We start from the raw sequence: 23613 nt of genomic DNA, 5'->3' as shown, positions 1-23613 counted from the left end.
GTAACCTTTGATGGCCTTCAAGGTCATTCATTTGAATAATTTGTTTCTACAGATGTTCCGAGAGAAATATGCCTGTAACCCAATCCAGGGTTAAGGAGAAGTAGGATTTAAAAGCCAAATTTCATCAAAGTTCCCCTTCTGATCCCCGCCCCTTTGTCTCTAGGGATTGAGCATGGCTCGCTTATAAATATGAGAGATGATTGGCTTTCCCTAATGAGGTTCGACATCAAATATGGTATACTCAATGGTTAAGAAGGAGTAGGATTTTAAAGCACAATTTCAGCAAAGTTTTCTGTTGGATGTCCCCCCCCCCCTTTGTTCCTAGTGGTAGAACCTGACTCATTAATATAAACATTTGATTTGTGTTACCTACCCCGTATATTTGACATAACGTACATACCTTGTATATTTGATTTGTCTTACATACCCTGTATATATGACCTGTCGTACCTACCCTGTATATATGACCTGTCATACCTACCCTGTATATATGACTTGTCGTACCTACCCTGTATATTTGACCTTTCATACCTACCCTGTATATATGACTTGTCGTACCTACCCTGTATATATGACTTGTCGTACCTACCCTGTATATATGACTTGTCGTACCTACCCTGTATATTTGACCTGTCATACCTACCCTGTATATATGACTTGTCGTACCTACCCTGTATATTTGACCTTTCATACCTACCCTGTATATATGACTTGTCGTACCTACCCTGTATATATGACCTGTCATACCTACCCTGTATATATGACTTGTCGTACCTACCCTGTATATTTGACCTTTCATACCTACCCTGTATATATGACCTTTCATACCTACCCTGTATATATGACTTGTCGTACCTACCCTGTATATATGACCTTTCATACCTACCCTGTATATATGACTTGTCGTACCTACCCTGTATATTTGACCTGTCATACCTACCCTGTATATATGACTTGTCGTACCTACCCTGTATATATGACCTGTCATACCTACCCTGTATATATGACCTTTCATACCTACCCTGTATATATGACCTGTCGTACCTACCCTGTATATATGACTTGTCGTACCTACCCTGTATATTTGACCTGTCGTACCTACCCTGTATATATGACCTTTCATACCTACCCTGTATATATGACCTGTCATACCTACCCTGTATATATGACTTGTCGTACCTACCCTGTTTATATGACTTGTCATACCTACCCTGTATATATGACCTTTCATACCTACCCTGTATATATGACTTGTCGTACCTACCCTGTATATTTGACCTGTCATACCTACCCTGTATATATGACTTGTCGTACCTACCCTGTATATATGACTTGTCGTACCTACCCTGTATATATGACTTGTCGTACCTACCCTGTATATATGACCTTTCATACCTACCCTGTATATATGACTTGTCGTACCTACCCCTGTATATATGACTTGTCGTACCTACCCTGTATATATGACTTGTCGTACCTACCCTGTATATATGACTTGTCGTACCTACCCTGTATATATGACCTGTCGTACCTACCCTGTATATATGACCTGTCGTACCTACCCTGTATATATGACTTGTCGTACCTACCCTGTATATTTGACCTGTCGTACCTACCCTGTATATATGACCTGTCATACCTACCCTGTATATTTGACCTGTCGTACCTACCCTGTATATATGACTTGTCGTACCTACCCTGTATATTTGACCTGTCGTACCTACCCTGTATATATGACCTGTCATACCTACCCTGTATATATGACCTGTCATACCTACCCTGTATATATGACTTGTCGTACCTACCCTGTATATATGACCTGTCATACCTACCCTGTATATATGACTTGTCGTACCTACCCTGTATATATGACTTGTCATACCTACCCTGTATATATGACTTGTCGTACCTACCCTGTATATTTGACCTGTCGTACCTACCCTGTATATATGACCTGTCATACCTACCCTGTATATATGACCTGTCATACCTATCCTGTATATATGACCTGTCGTACCTACCCTGTATATATGACCTGTCATACCTACCCTGTATATATGACTTGTCGTACCTACCCTGTATATATGACCTGTCGTACCTACCCTGTATATTTGACCTGTCGTACCTACCCTGTATATTTGACCTGTCGTACCTACCCTGTATATATGACCTGTCATACCTACCCTGTATATTTGACCTGTCATACCTACCCTGTATATATGACTTGTCGTACCTACCCTGTATATTTGACCTGTCGTACCTACCCTGTATATATGACCTGTCATACCTACCCTGTATATTTGACCTGTCGTACCTACCCTGTATATATGACTTGTCGTACCTACCCTGTATATTTGACCTGTCGTACCTACCCTGTATATATGACCTGTCATACCTACCCTGTATATTTGACCTGTCGTACCTACCCTGTATATATGACCTGTCATACCTACCCTGTATATATGACCTTTCATACCTACCCTGTATATATGACCTTTCATACCTACCCTGTATATATGACCTGTCGTACCTACCCTGTATATTTGACCTGTCGTACCTACCCTGTATATATGACTTGTCGTACCTACCCTGTATATATGACCTTTCATACCTACCCTGTATATATGACTTGTCGTACCTACCCTGTATATTTGACCTGTCGTACCTACCCTGTATATATGACTTGTCGTACCTACCCTGTATATTTGACCTGTCATACCTACCCTGTATATATGACTTGTCGTACCTACCCTGTATATATGACCTTTCATACCTACCCTGTATATATGACCTGTCGTACCTACCCTGTATATATGACTTGTCGTACCTACCCTGTATATATGACCTGTCGTACCTACCCTGTATATATGACCTGTCGTTACCTACCCTGTATATATGACTTGTCGTACCTACCCTGTATATTTGACCTGTCGTACCTACCCTGTATATATGACCTTTCATACCTACCCTGTATATATGACCTTTCATACCTACCCTGTATATATGACCTGTCGTACCTACCCTGTATATATGACTTGTCGTACCTACCCTGTATATTTGACCTGTCATACCTACCCTGTATATATGACTTGTCGTACCTACCTTGTATATTTGACCTGTCGTACCTACCCTGTATATATGACTTGTCGTACCTACCCTGTATATTTGACCTTTCATACCTACCCTGTATATATGACTTGTCGTACCTACCCTGTATATTTGACCTGTCATACCTACCCTGTATATATGACTTGTCGTACCTACCCTGTATATATGACTTGTCGTACCTACCCTGTATATATGACTTGTCGTACCTACCCTGTATATATGACCTGTCATACCTACCCTGTATATATGACTTGTCGTACCTACCCTGTATATATGACTTGTCGTACCTACCCTGTATATATGACCTGTCATACCTACCCTGTATATTTGACCTGTCATACTTACCCTGTATATTTGACCTGTCATACTTACCCTGTATATATGACCTGTCGACCTACCCTGTATATATGACCTGTCATACTTACCCTGTATATATGACATATCTTACATACCTAGTATATATGACCTGTCATACTTACCCTGTATATTTGACCTGAAGGCCGTCCTCCGATAGATAGTGTTTAGATTTCCCATTCATTTCCATTACCGGAAGAGCGAGCACTGGCATGGAGTTTCTAACATCTGTAACCAAACTAAAAGTCATACTGCGTTACAATAGTTTACAATAGTCTAACAAAGGTTGACCACAAACGTTTCATTGTTCGAGGCCTATGTTTCATTATTTTTCATGTCCCAATACAAACAGAACACATAAGATAGGCAAAGTAAGAGAATATCACATCAATTCCATGTCAATTACAAAAGGAAATGGCATAACTTTATCGATTCATTCAAAAGATAACGCAATTAAATCAACATCCTATAACAACAATTATGACTGAGATACAAATGTTGATACAAATATGGAAACGAATATTATCTTTTAATCCCAATAACTTTTTTTCTTGTCCTATATATACAATAGATAGCTTTAATATCATAAACACATTGTATATAGAAATTAGAACAAAAAACAAATATCAAGTTTAAACAAACGATCCAAGAGGGATATTGGCGTCCACCAAAGGATGATCTATGTCTGACAATGAAAAGAGGAGTCTTTCCTCTGCTATGGAAATCCAAGATGGCGGCCAGTCGGCCATCTTGTTGACTGATTAGTCCAAGAATGTAATATGCATAGCTAGAGCTCTAGGTTAAGCTGTATATGCAATATGCATAACAACGACGATAGGGGAACCTACATATGAAATTTGAGACAGATCTTTTAATCACTTTCTGTTAAAAAGCGGTAACACACGTCAACTATGATAATCAAAGATGGCGGCCACTCGGCCATCTTCTTGCCTGATCGGTCTCAAAATGAACGGACCACGGACGATAGCCCGATATCTGATGATGGTAGGCTAATAATCAACATGCATTAAAGGTAACAGAAAGAATGGGATATTGTAAGATGTCGACGCCAACGATGATGATGCAAAAATGTTTATATCATACACATTACAAATAAAGTTAGAATTGACATGTAAACATCAGTTTTGTTTTTGTTACTGTTAAATTACTATTTCAATGTTTCCTTTCTCAAATCTTATTACAATTAAATATTGTTAATAAGAAGTCATTACATTAGTACGAGAACAGGTAGAAGATATTTTGAATGGATCGACAGATCAGTGAAGCAAATTTTCCCGTAAAACAAATTATTACTTTTATTGTTCTGCATCCCTTATGAGAATGTTGACGAATTCCGCACTATCTTAAACAACTTTAAAGTTATATGTGTCATATCTACAGGGCGAGTGACATGGGATTTTAGCATTTGAAAAAACGCTAATATAACTATAAAATTAAAACCTATGCACTGTAAGTGTTGTAAATTTCAAAATGTTGGTAAATTTTGGAAGCAAATAACATATTCAAAGCTCTTTTCCACTGTAACTTAACAGATAGTGTAATTGTACAAAATGACTAAACAATGGACACTTGCAGACAGGTCACATTGATTCCAACTTTCATTACTTTCATTATATTTATGTAGAAATTCAAAAGAACTGTCCTTTTAAATGGAATTTATTTCAAGTTAACAAGATTGACTATATTTCTCAACCAAAATTTGAACAGGTTGAAATAAAGTGAAAATTCTGAAGGAATATTAAGATGGCCAACAATTTGCCATCATGGGTATTGACAATTGAAATTTTCTCCCTCATAAATTTCTTAGAAAGTACTGCAGAAAGGATTTTTCACAAACTTCATGTCACTAAATCTTTTTTTTTTTCAAATTAGTTTCCTATGTAAAGTCATCCATTCTGTAACATTACACATCACATCAATGATTTCAATACAAAATGATCAGCAGTATATCGTCTTGGATTTTCACTTTCTACCTGCCACTTCGTAAGTCGTTTTTTAATGCTTCAAATTAAAAATGAAATGCATTTTTTTAAATATGAGTTCCTTCCCCTACGCCAGGTTGAAAGTTGATGACGCGGTGAAAGTCAAATGTAACAATTAAAGCGTTTTCTCGACTGTGATTATTTAAGCAATAAACTATTACCAGATTGGAAATACAGTTGATACAAAGCCCATCCGGAAAAAAGATAAATAGAATGGCGCCATGAATATTTATCTTTCGAACGGATGGGCTTCATATCAACTGTATGTACAATCTGGTAACAGTTGATTACATATATTTCCATTACGATCATTCAAATTCAAAACTATGCACGTATATCTTTTGAATTTCCCGCTTGCACTAGTGTTGACGTCACCAAGTTTAATTAACGGAACAGCCATATCATCAGCTTCCGAATATAGTTCAACACCAAACGGTTTAAAACAAGCGAACAAATGAAAATTAACGATGATATTTTTAATACATGGTATTTTGTCAACACGATGATATTATATTTCATAGACCGCACAATTTTAAAACCACTTTTTAAAATTTTTGACCAATATGTATAGGCGTAAGTATACACTGTATACATTGTCAGTGACGTAGCGGAAACGTTAAATATTCATACACTTGACCAGATTGGAGTTCTTAGCGTGATATTGCCCATGTGGTTTAACATAGATCAAACGGGAAACTGAAAGTAGAATGGAAATATAAACAAATGGAGGGTTTCGTACCTACAGATCAATCATCACTTTACAATCAATTTATCAGCATAACTTTCAAATGATTATAGCAGCGAGAATGCAGAGATGATCAAGGAGTTTGCGCTTTAAATGTTGGATGGATGTTTGTATCGCTTTTGTTTCTCCGGATGCTTTCAATATACAGATAGCCTGGTGTCTTTTTGAGGTAGGCCTAACTTACTGTAAGGATTTCGGAATTTATGTTGATTCATAAAATATTCAGTACGTATTTTACAGGTTCCATATACAGTATAGACTTTCAGTGATCATAGTGGTACCAGCCCCCTCACCACATAGCGTAATTAAAGTGGAGTAGACATTCAGTGATCATAGTGATACCAGGCCCCTCACCACTTAGCGTAATTAAAGTGGAGAAGACATTCAGTGATCATAGTGATACCAGGCCCCTCACCACTTAGTGTAATTAAAGTGGAGTAGACATTCAGTGATCATAGTGATACCAGCCCCCTCACCACTTAGCGTAATTAAAGTGGAGTAGACATTCAGTGATCATAGTGATACCAGGCCCCTCACCACTAAGTGTAATTAAAGTGGAGTAGACATTCAGTGATCATGGTGATACCAGCCCCCTCACTACTTAGCGTAATTAAAGTGGAGTAGACATTCAGTGATCATAGTGATACCAGCCCCCTCACCACTTAGCGTAATTAAAGTGGAGTAGACATTCACTGATCATGGTGATACCAGCCTCCTTCACCACTTAGTGTAATTAAAGTGGAGTAGACATTCAGTGATCATAGTGATACCAGCCCCCTCTCAAATTAGCGTAATTAAAGTGGAGTAGACATTCGGTGATCATAGTGATACCAGCCCCCTCACCACTTAGCGTAATTAAAGTGGAGTAGACATTCAATGATCATTGTGATACCAGCCCCCTCAAAAATTAGCGTAATTAAAGTGGAGTAGACATTCAGTGATCATAGTGATACCGGCTCCCTCACCACTTAGCGTAATTAAAGTGGAGTAGACATTCAGTGATCATAGTGATACCAGGCCCCTCACCACTAAGTGTAATTAAAGTGGAGTAGACATTCAGTGATCAAAGTGATACCGGCCCCCTCACCACTTAGCGTAATTAAAGTGGAGTAGACATTCACTGATCATGGTGATACCAGCCTCCTTCACCACTTAGTGTAATTAAAATGGAGTAGACATTCAGTGATCATAGTAATACCAGCCCCCTCACCACTTAGCGTAATTAAAGTGGAGTAGACATTCAGTGATCAAAGTGATACCAGCCCCATCACCACTTAACGTAATTAATGTGGAGTAGACATTCAGTGATCAAAGTGATACCAGCCCCCTCACCACTTAGCGTAATTAAAGTGGAGTAGACATTCAGTGATCAAAGTGATACCAGCCCCCTCACCTTTTAACGTAATTAATGTGGAGTAGACCTTCAGTGATCATAGTGATACCAGGCCCCTCACCACTTAGTGTAATTAAAGTGGAGTAGACATTCAGTGATCATAGTGATACCAGCCCCCTCACCACTTAAAACGTTATTAATGTGAAGAAGACATTCGGTGTTCATAGTGATACCAGCCCCCGTCACCACTAAACGTAATTAAAGTGAATTAGACATTCGGTGATCATAGTGATACCAGCCCACCTCACCACTTAGCGTAATTAAAGTGGAGTAGACATTCAGTGATCATAGTGATACCAGGCCCCTCACCACTAAGTGTAATTAAAGTGGAGTAGACATTCAGTGATCATAGTGATACCAGCCCCCTCACTACTTAGCGTAATTAATGTGAAGTAGAAATTCAGTAATCATAGTGATACCAGCCCCCACACCACTTAGCGTAATTAAAGTGGAGTAGACATTCACTGATCATGGTGATACCAGCCTCCTTCACCACTTAGTGTAATTAAAGTGGAGTAGACATTCAGTGATCATAGTGATACCAGCCCCCTCCATACTTAGCGTAATTAAAGTGGAGTAGACATTCAGTAATCATAGTGATACCAGCCCCCTCACCACTTAGCGTAATTAAAGTGGAGTAGACATTCACTGATCATGGTGATACCAGCCTCCTTCACCACTTAGTGAAATTAAAGTGGAGTAGACATTCAGTGATTATAGTGATACCAGCCCACCTCACCACTTAGTGTAATTAAAGTGGAGAACACATTCAATGATCATTGTGATACCAGCCCCCTCACCGCTTAGTGTAATTAAAGTGGAGTAGACATTCAATGATCATTGTGATACCAGCCCCCTCTCAAATTAGCGTAATTAAAGTGGAGTAGACATTCGGTGATCATAGTGATACCAGCCCACCTCACCACTTCGCGTAATTAAAGTGGAGTAGACATTCAATGATCATAGTGATACCAGCCCCCTCACCACTTAGCGTAATTAAAGTGGAGTAGACATTCAATGATCATTGTGATACCAGCCCCCTCACCAATTAGCGTAATTAAAGTGGAGTAGACATTCAGTGATCATAGTGATACCAGCCCCCTCACCACTTCGCGTAATTAAAGTGGAGTAGACATTCAGTGATCATAGTGATACCAGGCCCCTCACCACTAAGTGTAATTAAAGTGGAGTAGACATTCAGTGATCAAAGTGATACCGGCCCCCTCACCACTTAGCGTAATTAAAGTGGAGTAGACATTCAGTGATCATGGTGATACCAGCCCCCTCACCACTTAACGTAATTAATGTGGAGTAGACATTCAGTGATCAAAGTGATACCAGCCCCCTCACCACTTAGCGTAATTAAAGTGGAGTAGACATGCAGTGATCAAAGTGATACCAGCCCCCTCACCTTTTAACGTAATTAATGTGGAGTAGACCTTCAGTGATCATAGTGATACCAGGCCCCTCACCACTTAGTGTAATTAAAGTGGAGTAGACATTCAGTGATCATAGTGATACCAGCCCCCTCACCACTTAAAACGTTATTAATGTGAAGAAGACATTCAGTGTTCATAGTGATACCAGCCCCCGTCACCACTAAACGTAATTAAAGTGAAGTAGACATTCAGTGTTCATAGTGATACCTGCCCCCTTATCACTTAAAGCGTAATTAATGTGAAGTAGACATTCAGTGATCATAGTGATACCAGCCCCCTCACCACTTAGCGTAATTAAAGTGAAGTAGACATTCAGTAATCATAGTGATACCAGCCCCCTCACCACTTAGCGTAATTAAAGTGGAGTAGACATTCACTGATCATGGTGATACCAGCCTCCTTCACCACTTAGTGAAATTAAAGTGGAGTAGATATTCAGTGATCATAGTGATACCAGCCCCCTCACCACTTAGCGTAATTAAAGTGGAGTAGACATTCAGTGATCAAAGTGATACCAGCCCCCTCACCACTTAGTGTAATTAAAGTGGAGTAGACATTCAGTGATCAAAATGATACCAGCCCCCTCACCACTTAGCGTAATTAAAGTGGAGTAGATCTTCAGTGATCATAGTGATACCAGGTCCCTCACCACTTAGTGTAATTAAAGTGGAGTAGACATTCAGTGATCATAGTGATACCAGCCCCCTCACCACTTAGCGTAATTAAAGTGGAGTAGACATTCAGTGATCATAGTGATACCAGCCCCCTCACCACTTAAAGCGTAATTAATGTGAAGTTGACATTCAGTGTTCATAGTGATACCAGCCCCCTCACCACTTAGTGTAATTAAAGTGGAGTAGACATTCAGTGATCATAGTGATACCAGCCCCCTCACCACTTAGTGTAATTAAAGTGGAGTAGACATTCAGTGATGAAAGTGATACCAGCCCCCTAACCACTTAGTGTAATTAAAGTGGAGTAGACATTCAGTGATCAAAGTGATACCAGCCCCCTCACCACTTAACGTTATCAATGTGGAGTAGACTTTCAGTGATCATAGTGATACCAGCCCCCACACCACTTAGTGTAATTGAAGTGGAGTAGACATTCAGTGATCATAGTGATACCAGGCCCCTCACCACTTAGCGTAATTAAAGTGGAGTAGACATTCAGTGATCAAAGTGATACCAGCCCCCTCACCACTTAGCGTAATTAAAGTGGAGTAGACATTCAGTGATCATAGTGATACCAGGCCCCTCACCACTAAGTGTAATTAAAGTGGAGTAGACATTCAGTGATCATAGTGATACCAGCCCCCTCACCACTTAGCGTAATTAAAGTGGAGTAGACATTCAATGATCATTGTGATACCAGCCCCCTCACCACTTAGCGTAATTAAAGTGGAGTAGACATTCAGTGATCATAGTGATACCAGCCCCTTCACCACTTAGCGTAATTAAAGTGGAGTAGACATTCAGTGATCATAATGATACCAGCCTCCTCACCACTAAGTGTAATTAAAGTGTAGTGGACATTCAGTGATCATAGTGATACCAGCCTCCTTCACCACTTAGTGTAATTAAAGTGTAGTAGACATTCAGTGATCATAGTGATACCAGCCCCCTCACCACTTAGCGTAATTAAAGTGGAGTAGACATTCAGTGATCAAAGTGATACCAGCCCCCTCACCACTTAGTGTAATTAAAGTGTAGTAGACATTCAGTGATCATAGTGATACCAGCCTCCTCACCACTAAGTGTAATTAAAGTGTAGTAGACATTCAGTGATCATAGTGATACCATCCTCCTTCACCACTTAGCGTAATCAAAGTGGAGTAGACATTCAATGATCAAAGTGATACCAGCCTCCTCACCACTTAGCGTAATTAAAGTGGAGTAGACATTCAATGATCAAAGTGATACCAGCCCCTTCACCACTTAGCGTAATTAAAGTGGAGTAGACATTCAGGGATCGTAGTGATACCAGCCCCCTCACCACTTAGCGTAATTAAAGTGTAGTAGACTTTCAGTGATCATAGTGATTCCAGTCCCCTCACCACTTAGCGTAATTAAAGTGGAGTAGACATTCAGGGATTATAGTGATACCAGCCCCCTCACCACTTAGCGTAATTAAAGTGTAGTAGACATTCAGTGATCATAGTGATACCAGCCCCCTCACCACTTAGTGTAATTAAAGTGGAGTAGACATTCAGTGATCATAGTGATACCAGCCCCCTCACCACTTAGTGTAATTAAAGTGGAGTAGACATTCAGTGATCATAGTGATACCAGCCCCCTCACCACTTAGTGTAATTAAAGTGGAGTAGACATTCAGTGATTATAGTGATACCAGGCCCCTCACCACTTAGCGTAATTAAAGTTGAGTAGACATTCAGTGATCATAGTGATACCAGCCCAATACGGTGTTTTTTCGCGGAAAATTTGAATATTAAAACGTATCAGAATATCTCTGATTTACCGATTAAATTACACTGTAAGGGAAGTCACTCTAATCGCTCTCCACTAGGACATTGCTTTCGATGTCACAAGTCAGAAAGCGCCGGTAATTTTGGATTAAAATATTGCGTTTGACTATATAGACATCGTTTATATGCTTTGGATGGTATGTGTGTGATTATGGATTATCGGAGGACTAATGCGGCGGTGACTATGACTCTAGGAAAAAAGGCTTACTATTGTGAAAAAATAATTTTAATCGAGGCAGGGGTAAGCATTCCAATATGGCAACTGTCGTCCCTTTCTCTGTTTTATAGTAAATATCCCATTAAAAAAAATCAAGTCTCGTATTTTCTGAAAAAGGCACATGACTGTTACATATATACATCAGTCCATCCACCAATTACAAAAAAAATGTATGACAACATCCATTTTCATTGAGTTGGCCCCCCTGTGGCCAAATATCGATACCCAACTCAACTTAGATACTTTAATCCTTTGTAGAAGTACATATGTAGGAGGCCTCTCGAGACAATGCGAGATATTTCAAAAGGCTGCAGGGGATTTAATATGAGATATATTTCGTCGAGTTGGCCGATTTGAATACGCCGATTCAAGAGGGCTTTTTTTATTGAAATTTCGATTGACATAATTACTATAAGAAGTAGTAAGAAGAGATGGAGCCGTGCATCTGAATGCTTAGAAAGGCATGGAGTTGGCTGACTGTAACCCTACGATCGGAGTGGTTGGAGTTGGCTGACTGTAACCCTACGATCGGACTGGCTGGAGTTGGCTGACTGTAACCCTACGATCGGAGTGGTTGGAGTTGGCTGACTGTAACCCTACGATCGGACTGGCTGGAGTTGACTGACTGTAACCCTACGATCGGACTGGCTGGAGTTGACTGACTGTAACCCTACGATCGGACTGGCTGGAGTTGACTGACTGTAACCCTACGATCGGAGTGGCTGGAGTTGACTGACTGTAACCCTACGATCGGACTGGCTGGAGTTGACTGACTGTAATCCTACGATCGGACTGGCTGGAGTTGACCGACTGTGACCCTACGATCGGACTGGCTGGAGTTGACTGACTGTAACCCTACGATCGGAGTGGTTGGAGTTGACTGACTGTAACCCTACGATCGGACTGGCTGGAGTTGACTGACTGTAACCCTACGATCGGAGTGGCTGGAGTTGACTGACTGTAACCCTACGATCGGAGTGGCTGGAGTTGACTGACTGTAACCCTACGATCGGACTGGCTGGAGTTGACTGACTGTAACCCTACGATCGGACTGGCTGGAGTTGACTGACTGTAACCCTACGATCGGACTGGCTGGAGTTGACTGACTGTAACCCTACGATCGGAGTGGCTGGAGTTGACTGACTGTAACCCTACGATCGGACTGGCTGGAGTTGACTGACTGTAACCCTACGATCGGACTGGCTGGAGTTGACCGACTGTGACCCTACGATCGGACTGGCTGGAGTTGACTGACTGTAACCCTACGATCGGACTGGCTGGAGTTGACCGACTGTAACCCTACGATCGAACTGGCTGGAGTTGACTGACTGTAACCCTACGATCGGACTGGCTGGAGTTGACTGACTGTAACCCTACGATCGGAGTGGCTGGAGTTGACCGACTGTGACCCTATGATCGGACTGGCTGGAGTTGACGAGAAGAAACCCTACGATCGGACTGGCTGGAGTTGACTGACTGTAACCCTACGATCGGAGTGAAACTACTGAAAATAATTGTCGTTTAAACATAAAACCAGACAAAATGTATAGCTCTGCAGCCTGTTTTCTATGTGAAAGCTTACACGTAGTAAGAATCGTCCCATAGCCTTCAAAAATGTCGAGCACTCCAGAATCAAGCCCCCCACTGAGGGGGATTAAGTCGACGAGAATCAGCACTTATAATATTCCTGTGATAGCAAACTGGAGGTAGAAGTGAGAATATTGGTATGTTTATCAGCACTTATTGGATTAATTGTATCGACATTAGGCTATTATGGCCGGATTAGTGCGGCGGAATTACTTCATAAGTCCTGCCGTTGTCAGATCCCCGTGCGATCATTGAATCTGTCAGCGGCAATCGTGCCATTCTATATTGCTATAAGCACTAAATGAGAGTACCACTGGGAACGATATACCATGTGATGGGAGTCGCATTTACCACAGGGGTCTGGAAATTCATTTCAGTTTTATATCAATGTGGACCCACCTGAGTGTCCATTGGCCATTCTTTGACGTTTTTGAGGTCTATAGATAAACCGGAGGTCCATGGAACTTTAATGTCACCTGATATTTGATACAAACAACTTTTTTGTAGTTATGTCTTTTACTAGCCAAATATTTTGTTTCTTTTAATAAAAAAATAAACAAAATAAGAAACAAATTTGTTGTGAACGTAAAAATATTTACATAACATAAAGTTATCCTCTAATTAAGTTGTAATCTTACTGGTGACAACGATGTCGGAATTACCAAGTAACGGACAAAGGAAAATTTAATTGTTGCTTTAATAATATCGCAGGGGCGTAGAAACATTGCCATGAAAACACAAATGCAACTTTTGTGCATCTTCTTTGGGTTATTTTTTTTTGCAAAAAATCAAAGCTAGGTAATGAGGAGTGAATTATAAACTTCATCGCAATCGGGGGGGGGGGGGGGGGGGGGGGGGGAAGGGGGGAAACTAGAAGACAAGTAGAAAATCTTTCAAAATATCAATATCGAATCGGGTGTTGGGGGTTGGTTTAGAAAAGAAAATCTTGAGGATCTTTGCCCTCTCCTCCCATTACATTTCATCTTCCATTTTATCCGGATGGACAAGATTAGTAGAGAGAAGTATGGGTCAGTCTGGCAATAAGATAATACGGTTGTTGACACTTGACATAAATTCTCAATCAATGATTGCATTATTCTAAAAAGAACACAAGAGAATATTGACAATGCATGTTATATATCGAACTTATTTTGTTTCCGAGGATCACTGTTTCAGAAAAAACAATCCGAGTGATAGATGCACTTTGAATTAATATCGCTTGGAAACCGTCTGTATGTATCTTACAGGGACGCTCGGAATGCCCATCATGTATCATCATGGGAGCGTTCGGCAGGCGATTGACCCAGACATGTCATGGTTAATCTGGGATAAATCTGATACATGAACCAAGCTGCACCACAGGGATCTGAGAAATAGTTACAGTTTATATAATTATGAACCCACCAGAGTGTCCATAGACCATTTCTCTTATAGATATCAGTAGTAATTTCCTATATTACCGCTGTGAGATTCCTTCCTTGAGGGTAGGACAGAGAAATCACAGAATCTCCTCCGCAGTCCTCTACTCTCTAGGTAGGGATTGATCCTTTTTTCTGCCTCTGTAATTTACCCAAAAATGTTAAAAACTACAAATACGCGAAAAAAAAACAATAATGATAAATAAATCAACTTGAAGATTTATATTTTATTTCTCGAAAACATTGTTAAACTTGTTGCTCTATGCCAAACAAGAATCTAAAGCATTTTAAAACATTCACAGTCATAGAAATACTACTCGTAACTAATATTGTATGAAAACCAGTTAAAATCAGTCTTTTTTGAAGGTTAATTTAATTCCGATTGCGATGATCATTAGGTCAAAGTTCAGCACGTGCGTGAAGCACGAGCTCGAGTTCGAATCTTATATTGGTTGTCCAATTGGACTGCAAAGGTTAATTGTTATTTCCATATGACGTTTCACAATATATTTATACGCGTCTTGTCCTTGGTAAGACAGGAAAATCTTTCCCTCATCGAAAGTGCAGATATCTCTGTCAGATGGGGATAGAATTGTTTTCTCTCGTATCACGTTAACAAGTCCCTGTGACACAGTCTTTGAAACACACTATATATATTACAAGCCCCTATGACACAGTTCTTCAAACACAATATACATAACTAGCTCCTGTGACACAGTCATCGAAATACACTATATATATATCAAGACCCTATGACACAGTTCTTCAAACACAATATATATAACAAGCCCCTGTGACACAGTCCTTTCAACACAACTTCTATTACAAGCCCTATGACACAGTCCTTGAAAAACAATATATATTACAAGTCCCTGTGACACAGACCTTGAAACACAACTTATGTTACAAGCCCCTCTGACACTGTCCTTGAAATACAACTTATTTTACAATCCTATGTGACACAGTCAATGAAACACAATTTATCACATAATCCGCCTGATATTCAGTGATTTCGCACGTGTAATATTTTTGCATATGTCACAAGTGTAATATGACCTGGAGCGATTTTCATTGGCAGGAATTTCATTGTTACATCAGACAGAAACAATAATATGCCTTCAGGAAAAATGACGTGACGTCAGGATTACGAGGACGGTATATAAAAATGGCGGCCTCTGCTTGATTTTCGGAATACATCTTGACGTAAAATTATTTGTTATGTAGATATTTGGAGATATGTGATAAAAAGTGTCATAAATTTGTGTTAATTTCAAATGAGATTTTATGAAACTCGTCTCGAAGTTTTGATTTTTGCTCGTCAAGGCTCGCAAAAATAAAACTTCATAGAATCCTTTCATAAAATCTCAAATGAAATGAGCACTCACCTCAGATCCTATATTTTTGTAACAAGCCCCTATGACACAGTCCTTGAAATACAACTTATGTACTAAACCCCTATGACACAGTCCTTTAAACACAACTTATGTTACAAGCCCCTATGACACAGTCCTTGAAACACCATTTGTGTTATAAGCCCCTGTGACTCAGTGCCTGAAATACAATATATATTACAAGCCCCTATGACACATTTCTTCAAACACGAAATATATGACAATCCTCTGTGACACAGTCCTTTTAACAAAACTTCTATTACAAGCCCTATGACACAGTCCTTTAAACACAATTTATGTTACAAGCCCCTGTGACACATTCCTTGAAATACAACATACAAACTTTTTGGCTGGGCAATTTACTTCGCGAACTTCGCTATCAAGGTTAGTTCGCGAAAGTTTATCACGTCGACCTTCTACGACACTTTAATTGGTAGGACTTTCGCTTTCATTTTGAAATCCGCGAAATTTAATGGCCGCGAAAGAAAATTTGTTTACAGTATAGTACAAGCCCCTGTGATAAAGTCCTTGAAATACTACCCATGTTACAAGTCCCTGTAGCAAAAAGAAACGTTTTCCATACACAATGGCAAAATGGATCCAAATACAAAAACTCCGAACACTCTCTCATTGCTATCTTAATCTGATTATTAGGATCCAACATCTCCACTTTAATTGTAAGCGAGGAAATTGCTATTTTTGTATCTGGTATCTAAATAAAGCTATCTGTTCATTCACGAAGGCAAATTAAATTCTATCAGTAAGAAATTTGATTTCGGATTAAGTACGATACGTCCACTTATTTGAGTAGCATATTGGTTAACCAAAGTTTTCTTTTCCGAACATTTCAGCTGTACATTTGGTCTGCACTCTTATCTTCGTGTAAAACGACTGACGTTGTTAACTTTGGTTAAACAATGAAAATATTTTAAATGTTTCCTAATTTGATCGCCGAATATGAGAAATTATCACTGCTGGCAGTGTGGTTAGTAAAAATGATAATGTAGCGTATACGTTGATTGCAGTAATAATGCTTTGTAAAAGCTTTCAGAAATGGATTGTCACTGAATATAACAGACAAAGAAAAAAATGTAAACAATCAATAGTATTTAGTTGATAATTAATTTTGCTACCGTATTTATTAATTTACAAAACCCGAGAACATATTAATTGCAATGTGTCAATTACATTAGGTACATTGTAAGGATATGAACATATTACAAGGTATGGCCTATTTCTATTCTTATAGACTTATAATATGGTGACTGGTTTGTGCTATTTCGTCTATGTTTTTTGGTGTTTTCCCATATGAAAAAATGGCACAAAATAGTCAATAAAATGTATAAGTTTTTAGGGATTAAATGAAACTAGCTAGGATTTAGACGTTAGCATTGTTGTATATGGGAATTCATTCAGTTCTGCGGTCACAAAACAACTGGGTATTTCCCCAAAATATCACCGCTTGTGCATAAAAAATATAAACAATCGGTGTCACAAGTGACACCTCTGAAGGTCAAGGTCGTTCATCTTAACAACTTGGTAGACCACAGGCCCGATATCACGTCTCTAGGCCTCTTGTAGTCCGCTAAACCTGCCTATATTTTTTTTTTTTTTTTTTTTTTTTGCCTAATATATAGTCAGCTCGCGGTACCTCTTAAAAATGTGAAATCGTAGGCCAGATTTGGCCTACGCTACGTCAGCGGTATATTTCTAATATATCGTCCATGCAATGCCGGGAAAACATACACATACCTATATATTGGGATCTTATGTACTCCACTGCCCCCATGTTACATCCCATTTATGAAATTAAACAACTCTGCACAATGAAATACTTCCGAGACCCTTCTATTTCACACATTTGTAATGGCCGCCGTATACACATTTAGTAGAGCAAACGGCAGCCAATCAACTTCGCTTCCGGTTTTATTTTTAAAAAACCACGTGTAGTTGAAAGATAAACAAAATGCTAGCCAGTAGGAGTTTTTATAGTGAAATTATGGTCGATATACACGACATGTTGTCAAATATTCAAATTGAACACGACTATTGCTGGTACCGCATCACTTTCGCGATATTCACGTTGCATATACATGTAGCATATACACAGTTGAATTGTGTTTATCTTTCAACTCTTTATAACTGCATTCTCCACGGTCTTTATACGCACGCAACCGAGCATGAAGTATTTGGTATGATGCTATTACCTGTGTTAAAATAGCTAATCGAGTGTTCTTGTGATTTCAGTTTCAAAGTAGTTTTTGAGAAACCTTAATAGAGGAATTTTCTCTCTTATATCCTAATGGAAGTTCATTCCATGGGCACGAGTCGGATGAAGGTAAAAAAAAGATTATCATAATATAAGGTGGTTCGATATAGTTTTAGACCCTAAAATTTCCCTCTTTCTTTTAAAATTTGCCCACTGAAAGATTAGGATAAGTGATAAATTATTTTATTTAAGCACTTTTATTTAAAGATGTTTACCGAGCAGTTTTGGAAATATTGTACTCTCAAGTAACCCCACTTTGCAGTCTGTTTTTTCTCTCAAAATACTATTTTACACATACATTTTTTCAAAGCTTGATAAGTACACTGAAATATCCCAAACAACAACATGTTTTTATCTTTAATATGCTAGTTTATAATGACTATCCAATGAACTCAATTTAGTTTTTTCACTCTTTAGAATAAATTGATTGTGAAATTTTTTACGCGAGTGCGTATTCACGAGGCAATAAAAAGGCCAAATTTTTCCAATTACAATTTCACTCTTGTTGGTAAAACATAATTTAAAAAAAATGTGTCATTTGATTTTCTTGATTTTTTGTCCACATCATTAGAGTCAAGAATCCTAAAAGTATCAACGTTCATGGGAATAAGGTCGACAAGTTACAAAGGAAAATCAGCTTGTGTAATTGTTTTCCAATTTATCTGTAGTGAACAAAGGACCAATATCCCCCCCCCCCCCAACCAGCGACAAATTGGACCTTTCCAAAATCGGAAGACACAGGGATGGACAACATGTGAACAGTGTAACCATGTAAAGGTCGTGAGTAAAAGCAAATTACCTCCAAATGGGTATGGGTAACATTGAAAAAATATTTAAAAAAATGACAGTGGAATTTTGGAGAAATTAGCCTTTCTATACCCCCTAACTCCTAAAATATGACTTTTGAACAATTATATAATTATACCAACTTGTAATATTTGTGTATTCAACATTATAAAGTTTAATGGTTTAAAGGTTAATGCTGAGATAAAGGGTCCAGAGACTTGTAATGGGAGAATGTAACAGGCTGAGATAAAGGGTCCAGAGACTTGTGAATGGGGCATGTAACATACTGAGATAAAGGGTCCAGAGACCTGTAATGGGGCATGTAACAGGCTGAGATAAAGGGCCTAGAGACCTGTAATGGGGCATGTAACAGGCTGAGACAAAGGGCCTAGAGACCTGTAATGGGCATGTAATTAGGCTGAGATAAAGGGCCTAGAGACCTGTAATGGGCATGTAACAGGCTGAGATAAAGTAAAGGGTCTAGAGACCTGTAATGGGGCATGTAACAGGCTGAGACAAAGGGCCTAGAGACCTGTAATGGGGGCATGTAACAGGCTGAGACAAAGGGCCTAGAGACCTGTAATGGGCATGTAACAGGCTGAGATAAAGGGCTAGAGACCTGTAATGGGAATGTAAACAGGCTGAGATAAAGGGTCTAGAGACCTGTAATGGGAATGTAACAGGCTGAGATAAAGTAAAGGGTCTAGAGTAGAACCTGTAATGGGGCATGTAACCAGGCTGAGATAAAGGGCCTAGAGACCTGTAATGGGGCATGTAAACAGGCTGAGATAAAGGGCCTAGAGACCTGTAATGGGGCATGTAAACAGGCTGAGATAAAGGGGGTCTAGAGACCTGTAATGGGCATGTAACAGGCTGAGATAAAGGGCCCTAGAGACCTGTAATGGGCATGTAACAGGCTTGGACGAATAAAGGGTCTTAGAGGACCTGTAATGTGGTCATGTAACAGGCTGAGATAAAGGGCCTAGAGACCTGTAATGGGGCATGTAAACAGGCTGATATAAAGGGCCTAGAGACCTGTAAATGGGGCATGTAACATGCTGACGATAAAGGGTCTAGAGACCTGTAAAGGGGCATGTAACAGGCTGAGATAAAAGGGGGCTAGAGACCTGTAATGGGGCATGTAACAGGGCTGATTAGATAAAGGGCCTAGAGACCTGTAATGGGGCATGTAACAGGCTGATATAAAGGGCCTCACGAGACCTGTAATGGGGCATGTAACAGGATGAGATAAAGGGTCTAGAGACCTGTAATGGGGCATGTAACAGGATGAGATAAAGTAAAGGGTCTAGAGACCTGTAATGGGGCATGTAACAGGCTGATATAAAGGGCTTAGAGACCTGTAATGGGGCATGTAACAGGCTGATATAAAGGGCTTAGAGACCTGTAATGGGGCATGTAACAGGCTGATATAAAAGGGCTTAGAGACCTGTAATGGGGCATGTAACAGGCTGAGATAAAGGGCTTAGAGACCTGTAATGGGGCATGTAACAGGCTGATATAAAGGGCCTTAGAGACCTGTAATGGGGGCATGTACAGGCTGAGATAAAGGGCCTAGAGACCTGTAATGGGAATGTAACAGGCTGATATAAAGGGCTTAGAGACCTGTAATGGGGCATGTAACAGGCTGAGAATAAAGGGGCCTAGAGACCTGTAATGGGGCATGTAACAGGCTGAGACAAAGGGCCTAGAGACCTGTAATGGGCATGTAACAGGCTGATATAAAGGGTCCAGAGACTGTAACTGATGGGGCATGTAACAGGCTGAGATAAAGGGCCTAGGAGACCTGTAATGGGGCATGTAACAGGCTGATGAGACAAAGGGGCCTAGAGACCTGTAATGGGCATGTAACAGGCTAGGGATAATAGGGTCTAGAGAATAAAGGGCATGTAATCAGGCTTGGATTAAAAGGGTCTAGGGACCTGTAATGGGAATGTAACAGGCTGAGATAAAGGAGCCTAGGGACCTAAAGGGCATGTAACAGGAACTTGGATAAAGGGTCTAGAGACCTGTAAATGGGCATGTAACAGGCTGGGATAAAGGGTCTAGAGACCTGTTAATGGGGCATGTAATAGGCTTGGGATAAAGGAGGTCTAGAGACCTGTATGGGGCATGTAACAGGCTTGATAAAGGGGTCTAGAGACCTGTAATGGGGCATGTAACAGGCTGGGACGATAAAAGGGTCTGAGAAGACTGTAATGGGGCATGTAACAGGCTTGGATAACAGGGTCTAGAGACCTGTAATGGGGCATGTAACAGGCTGTGAATAAAGGGTCTAGAGACCTGTAATGGGGCATGTAACAGGCTTGAATAAAGGGGTCTAGAGACCGGTATGGGGGCATGTAACAGGCTCGAGTGAGACAAAGTAAACGGGTCTAGAGACCTGTAATGGGTGGCATGTAACAGGCTTGAATAAAGGGTCTAGAGACCTGTAATGGGGCATGTAACAGGCTTGGAATAAAGGGTCTAGAGGGGGGCATGTAACAGGCTTGATTAAAGGGTATAGAGACCGGGTAAATGGGCATGTAACAGGGGCTGACAGATCAAATAGTAACGGGTCTAGAGACCTATAATGGGGGCATGTAACAGGCTGAAGATTAAAGGGTCTAGAGGAGACCTGTAAATGGGGCATGTAACACAATGCTTGAATAAAGGGTCTAGAGACAAAGGGCATGTAATGGGATTAATGTAAGACATATATTGGTCACTGAGATACAAGTCTAAAAAGGGCCTAGAGACCTGTAATGGGCATGTAAACAAGTCTGGATGATAGGACACATTGTAATGGGAAATGTAACAGGACTGAGATCTAGAGACCTGTAATTCTGGTCATGTAAAGTGTCAAGGCTGGAGATAAAGGCTGAGATACAAGGGTCTAGAGACCTGTAATGGGGCATGTAACTGGATGAGATAAAGTACCAGGGTCTAGAGGGCCTGTAATGGGGCATGTAACAGGCTGAGATAAAGTAAAGGGTCTGGAGCCCTGTAATGGGGCATGTAACAGGATGAGATAAAGTTTAAAGGGTCTAGAGACCTGTAATGGGGCAATGTAACAGGATGAGATAAAGTAAAGGGTCTCTGACCAGAATGGGGCATGTAATGGGAGATAAAGTAAAGCAGGCTGAGAGACCGTAAAGGGCATGTAACAATGAGCATAAAGGTCTAGAGACCGGTTAATGGGGCATGTAACCAAGATGAAGATAAAGGGTCTATAGAGGACCTGTAAACTGGGGCTATGTAACAGGATGAGATAAGTAAAAGGGTCTAGAAGAGACCTGTAATGGGGCATGTAACAGGCTGAGATAAAGGTAAAGGGCTAGAGACCTGTATTGGGGCATGTAACAGGCTGGATAAAGTAAAGGGTCTAGAGACCTGTAATGGGGCATGTAACAGGATGAGATAAAGTAATGGGTCTAGATAACCTGTAATGGGGCTGTAACTCAAGATGAGATATAAGTAAGGGTCTAAGAGACCGGAATGGGGCATGTAACAGGCTGAGATAAAGTAAAGGGTCTAGAGAACGGTAATGGAGGATGTAACAAGATGAGATAAAGTTAAAGGGTCTAGAGACGGTAATGGGGCATGGTAAACAGAGATGAGATAAAGTAAAAGGGTCTAGAGACCTGTAAAGAGGCATGTAACAGGATGTGAATAAAGTAAAGGGTCTAGACGACCTGTAATGGGGGGCATGTAACAGGATGAGATAAAGTAAAGGGTCTAGAGACCTGTAAATGGCGGCATGTAAACAAGGAATGAGATAAAGTAAAGGGTCTTGAGACCGGTTAATGGGGCATGTATAACAGGATGAGATAAGTAAAGGGTCTAGAGACCTGTTAATGGGGCATGTAACAGGATGAGATAAAGTAAAGGGGTCTAGAGAACGGTTAATGGGGCATGTAACAAGATGAGATAAAGTAAAGGGTCTAGAGACCCTGTAATGGGGGCATGTAACAGGATGAGATAAAGTAAAGGGTCTACAGAACGGTAATGGGGGCATGTAACAAGATGAGATAAAAAGTAAAGGGTCTGTAATGGGGCATTGTAAACAGGATGAGATTATAAAGGATGGGAAAAAACAAAAAAAAAAACAGGATGAGAAATGTAAAACAGGATGATAAAGTAAAGGGTCTAGAGACTCTGTAATGGGGCATGTAACAGGGATGAGATAAAGTAAAGGGTCTACATACCTGTGTACATGGGGCATGTAACAGGTGGATAAAGGATGTCTAGTTGTGTAATGGGGCATGTAAACAGGCTGGATGGTATGCTAAAGGATAAAGGTGTCTGTTGGTCAGGACCTGGATAAGGATGGGGTATGTAAGGATGAAGGATGTAAAGGGTTCTTCTAGAGACCTGTAATGGGGCGATGTAAACAGGAAGATAAAGTAAAAGGGTCTACA

At 40.1% G+C, this 23613-nt stretch overlaps 1 protein-coding gene across 5 annotated transcripts in view; it reads right to left on the bottom strand.

Annotated features, from left to right (window-relative positions):
* The window catches only part of LOC138317669 (neprilysin-1-like), a 66040-nt gene that overhangs the window by 31239 nt on the left and 11188 nt on the right, over nt 1–23613 (bottom strand). For 2 of the 5 annotated variants that reach the window (XM_069259487.1, XM_069259523.1), the window contains exon 2: nt 3588–3701. In XM_069259487.1, coding sequence (XP_069115588.1) covers nt 3588–3676 — 89 coding nt within the window. In that variant the 5' untranslated portion in view covers nt 3677–3701. Of the gene's footprint in view, nt 1–508; nt 518–3587; nt 3702–14791; nt 14891–23613 lie in introns of those variants that run through there. The other 3 variants (XM_069259497.1, XM_069259504.1, XM_069259513.1) reach the window with 3 other exon arrangements.

The sequence above is a fragment of the Argopecten irradians genome, chromosome 1 (genome assembly GCF_041381155.1).
Source record: "Argopecten irradians isolate NY chromosome 1, Ai_NY, whole genome shotgun sequence".
In the NCBI taxonomy this organism is placed as follows: Eukaryota; Metazoa; Mollusca; class Bivalvia; order Pectinida; family Pectinidae; genus Argopecten; species Argopecten irradians.
The sequence above is the reverse complement of the archived record's forward strand: the minus strand, read 5'-3'. Positions and strand labels throughout refer to the sequence as shown.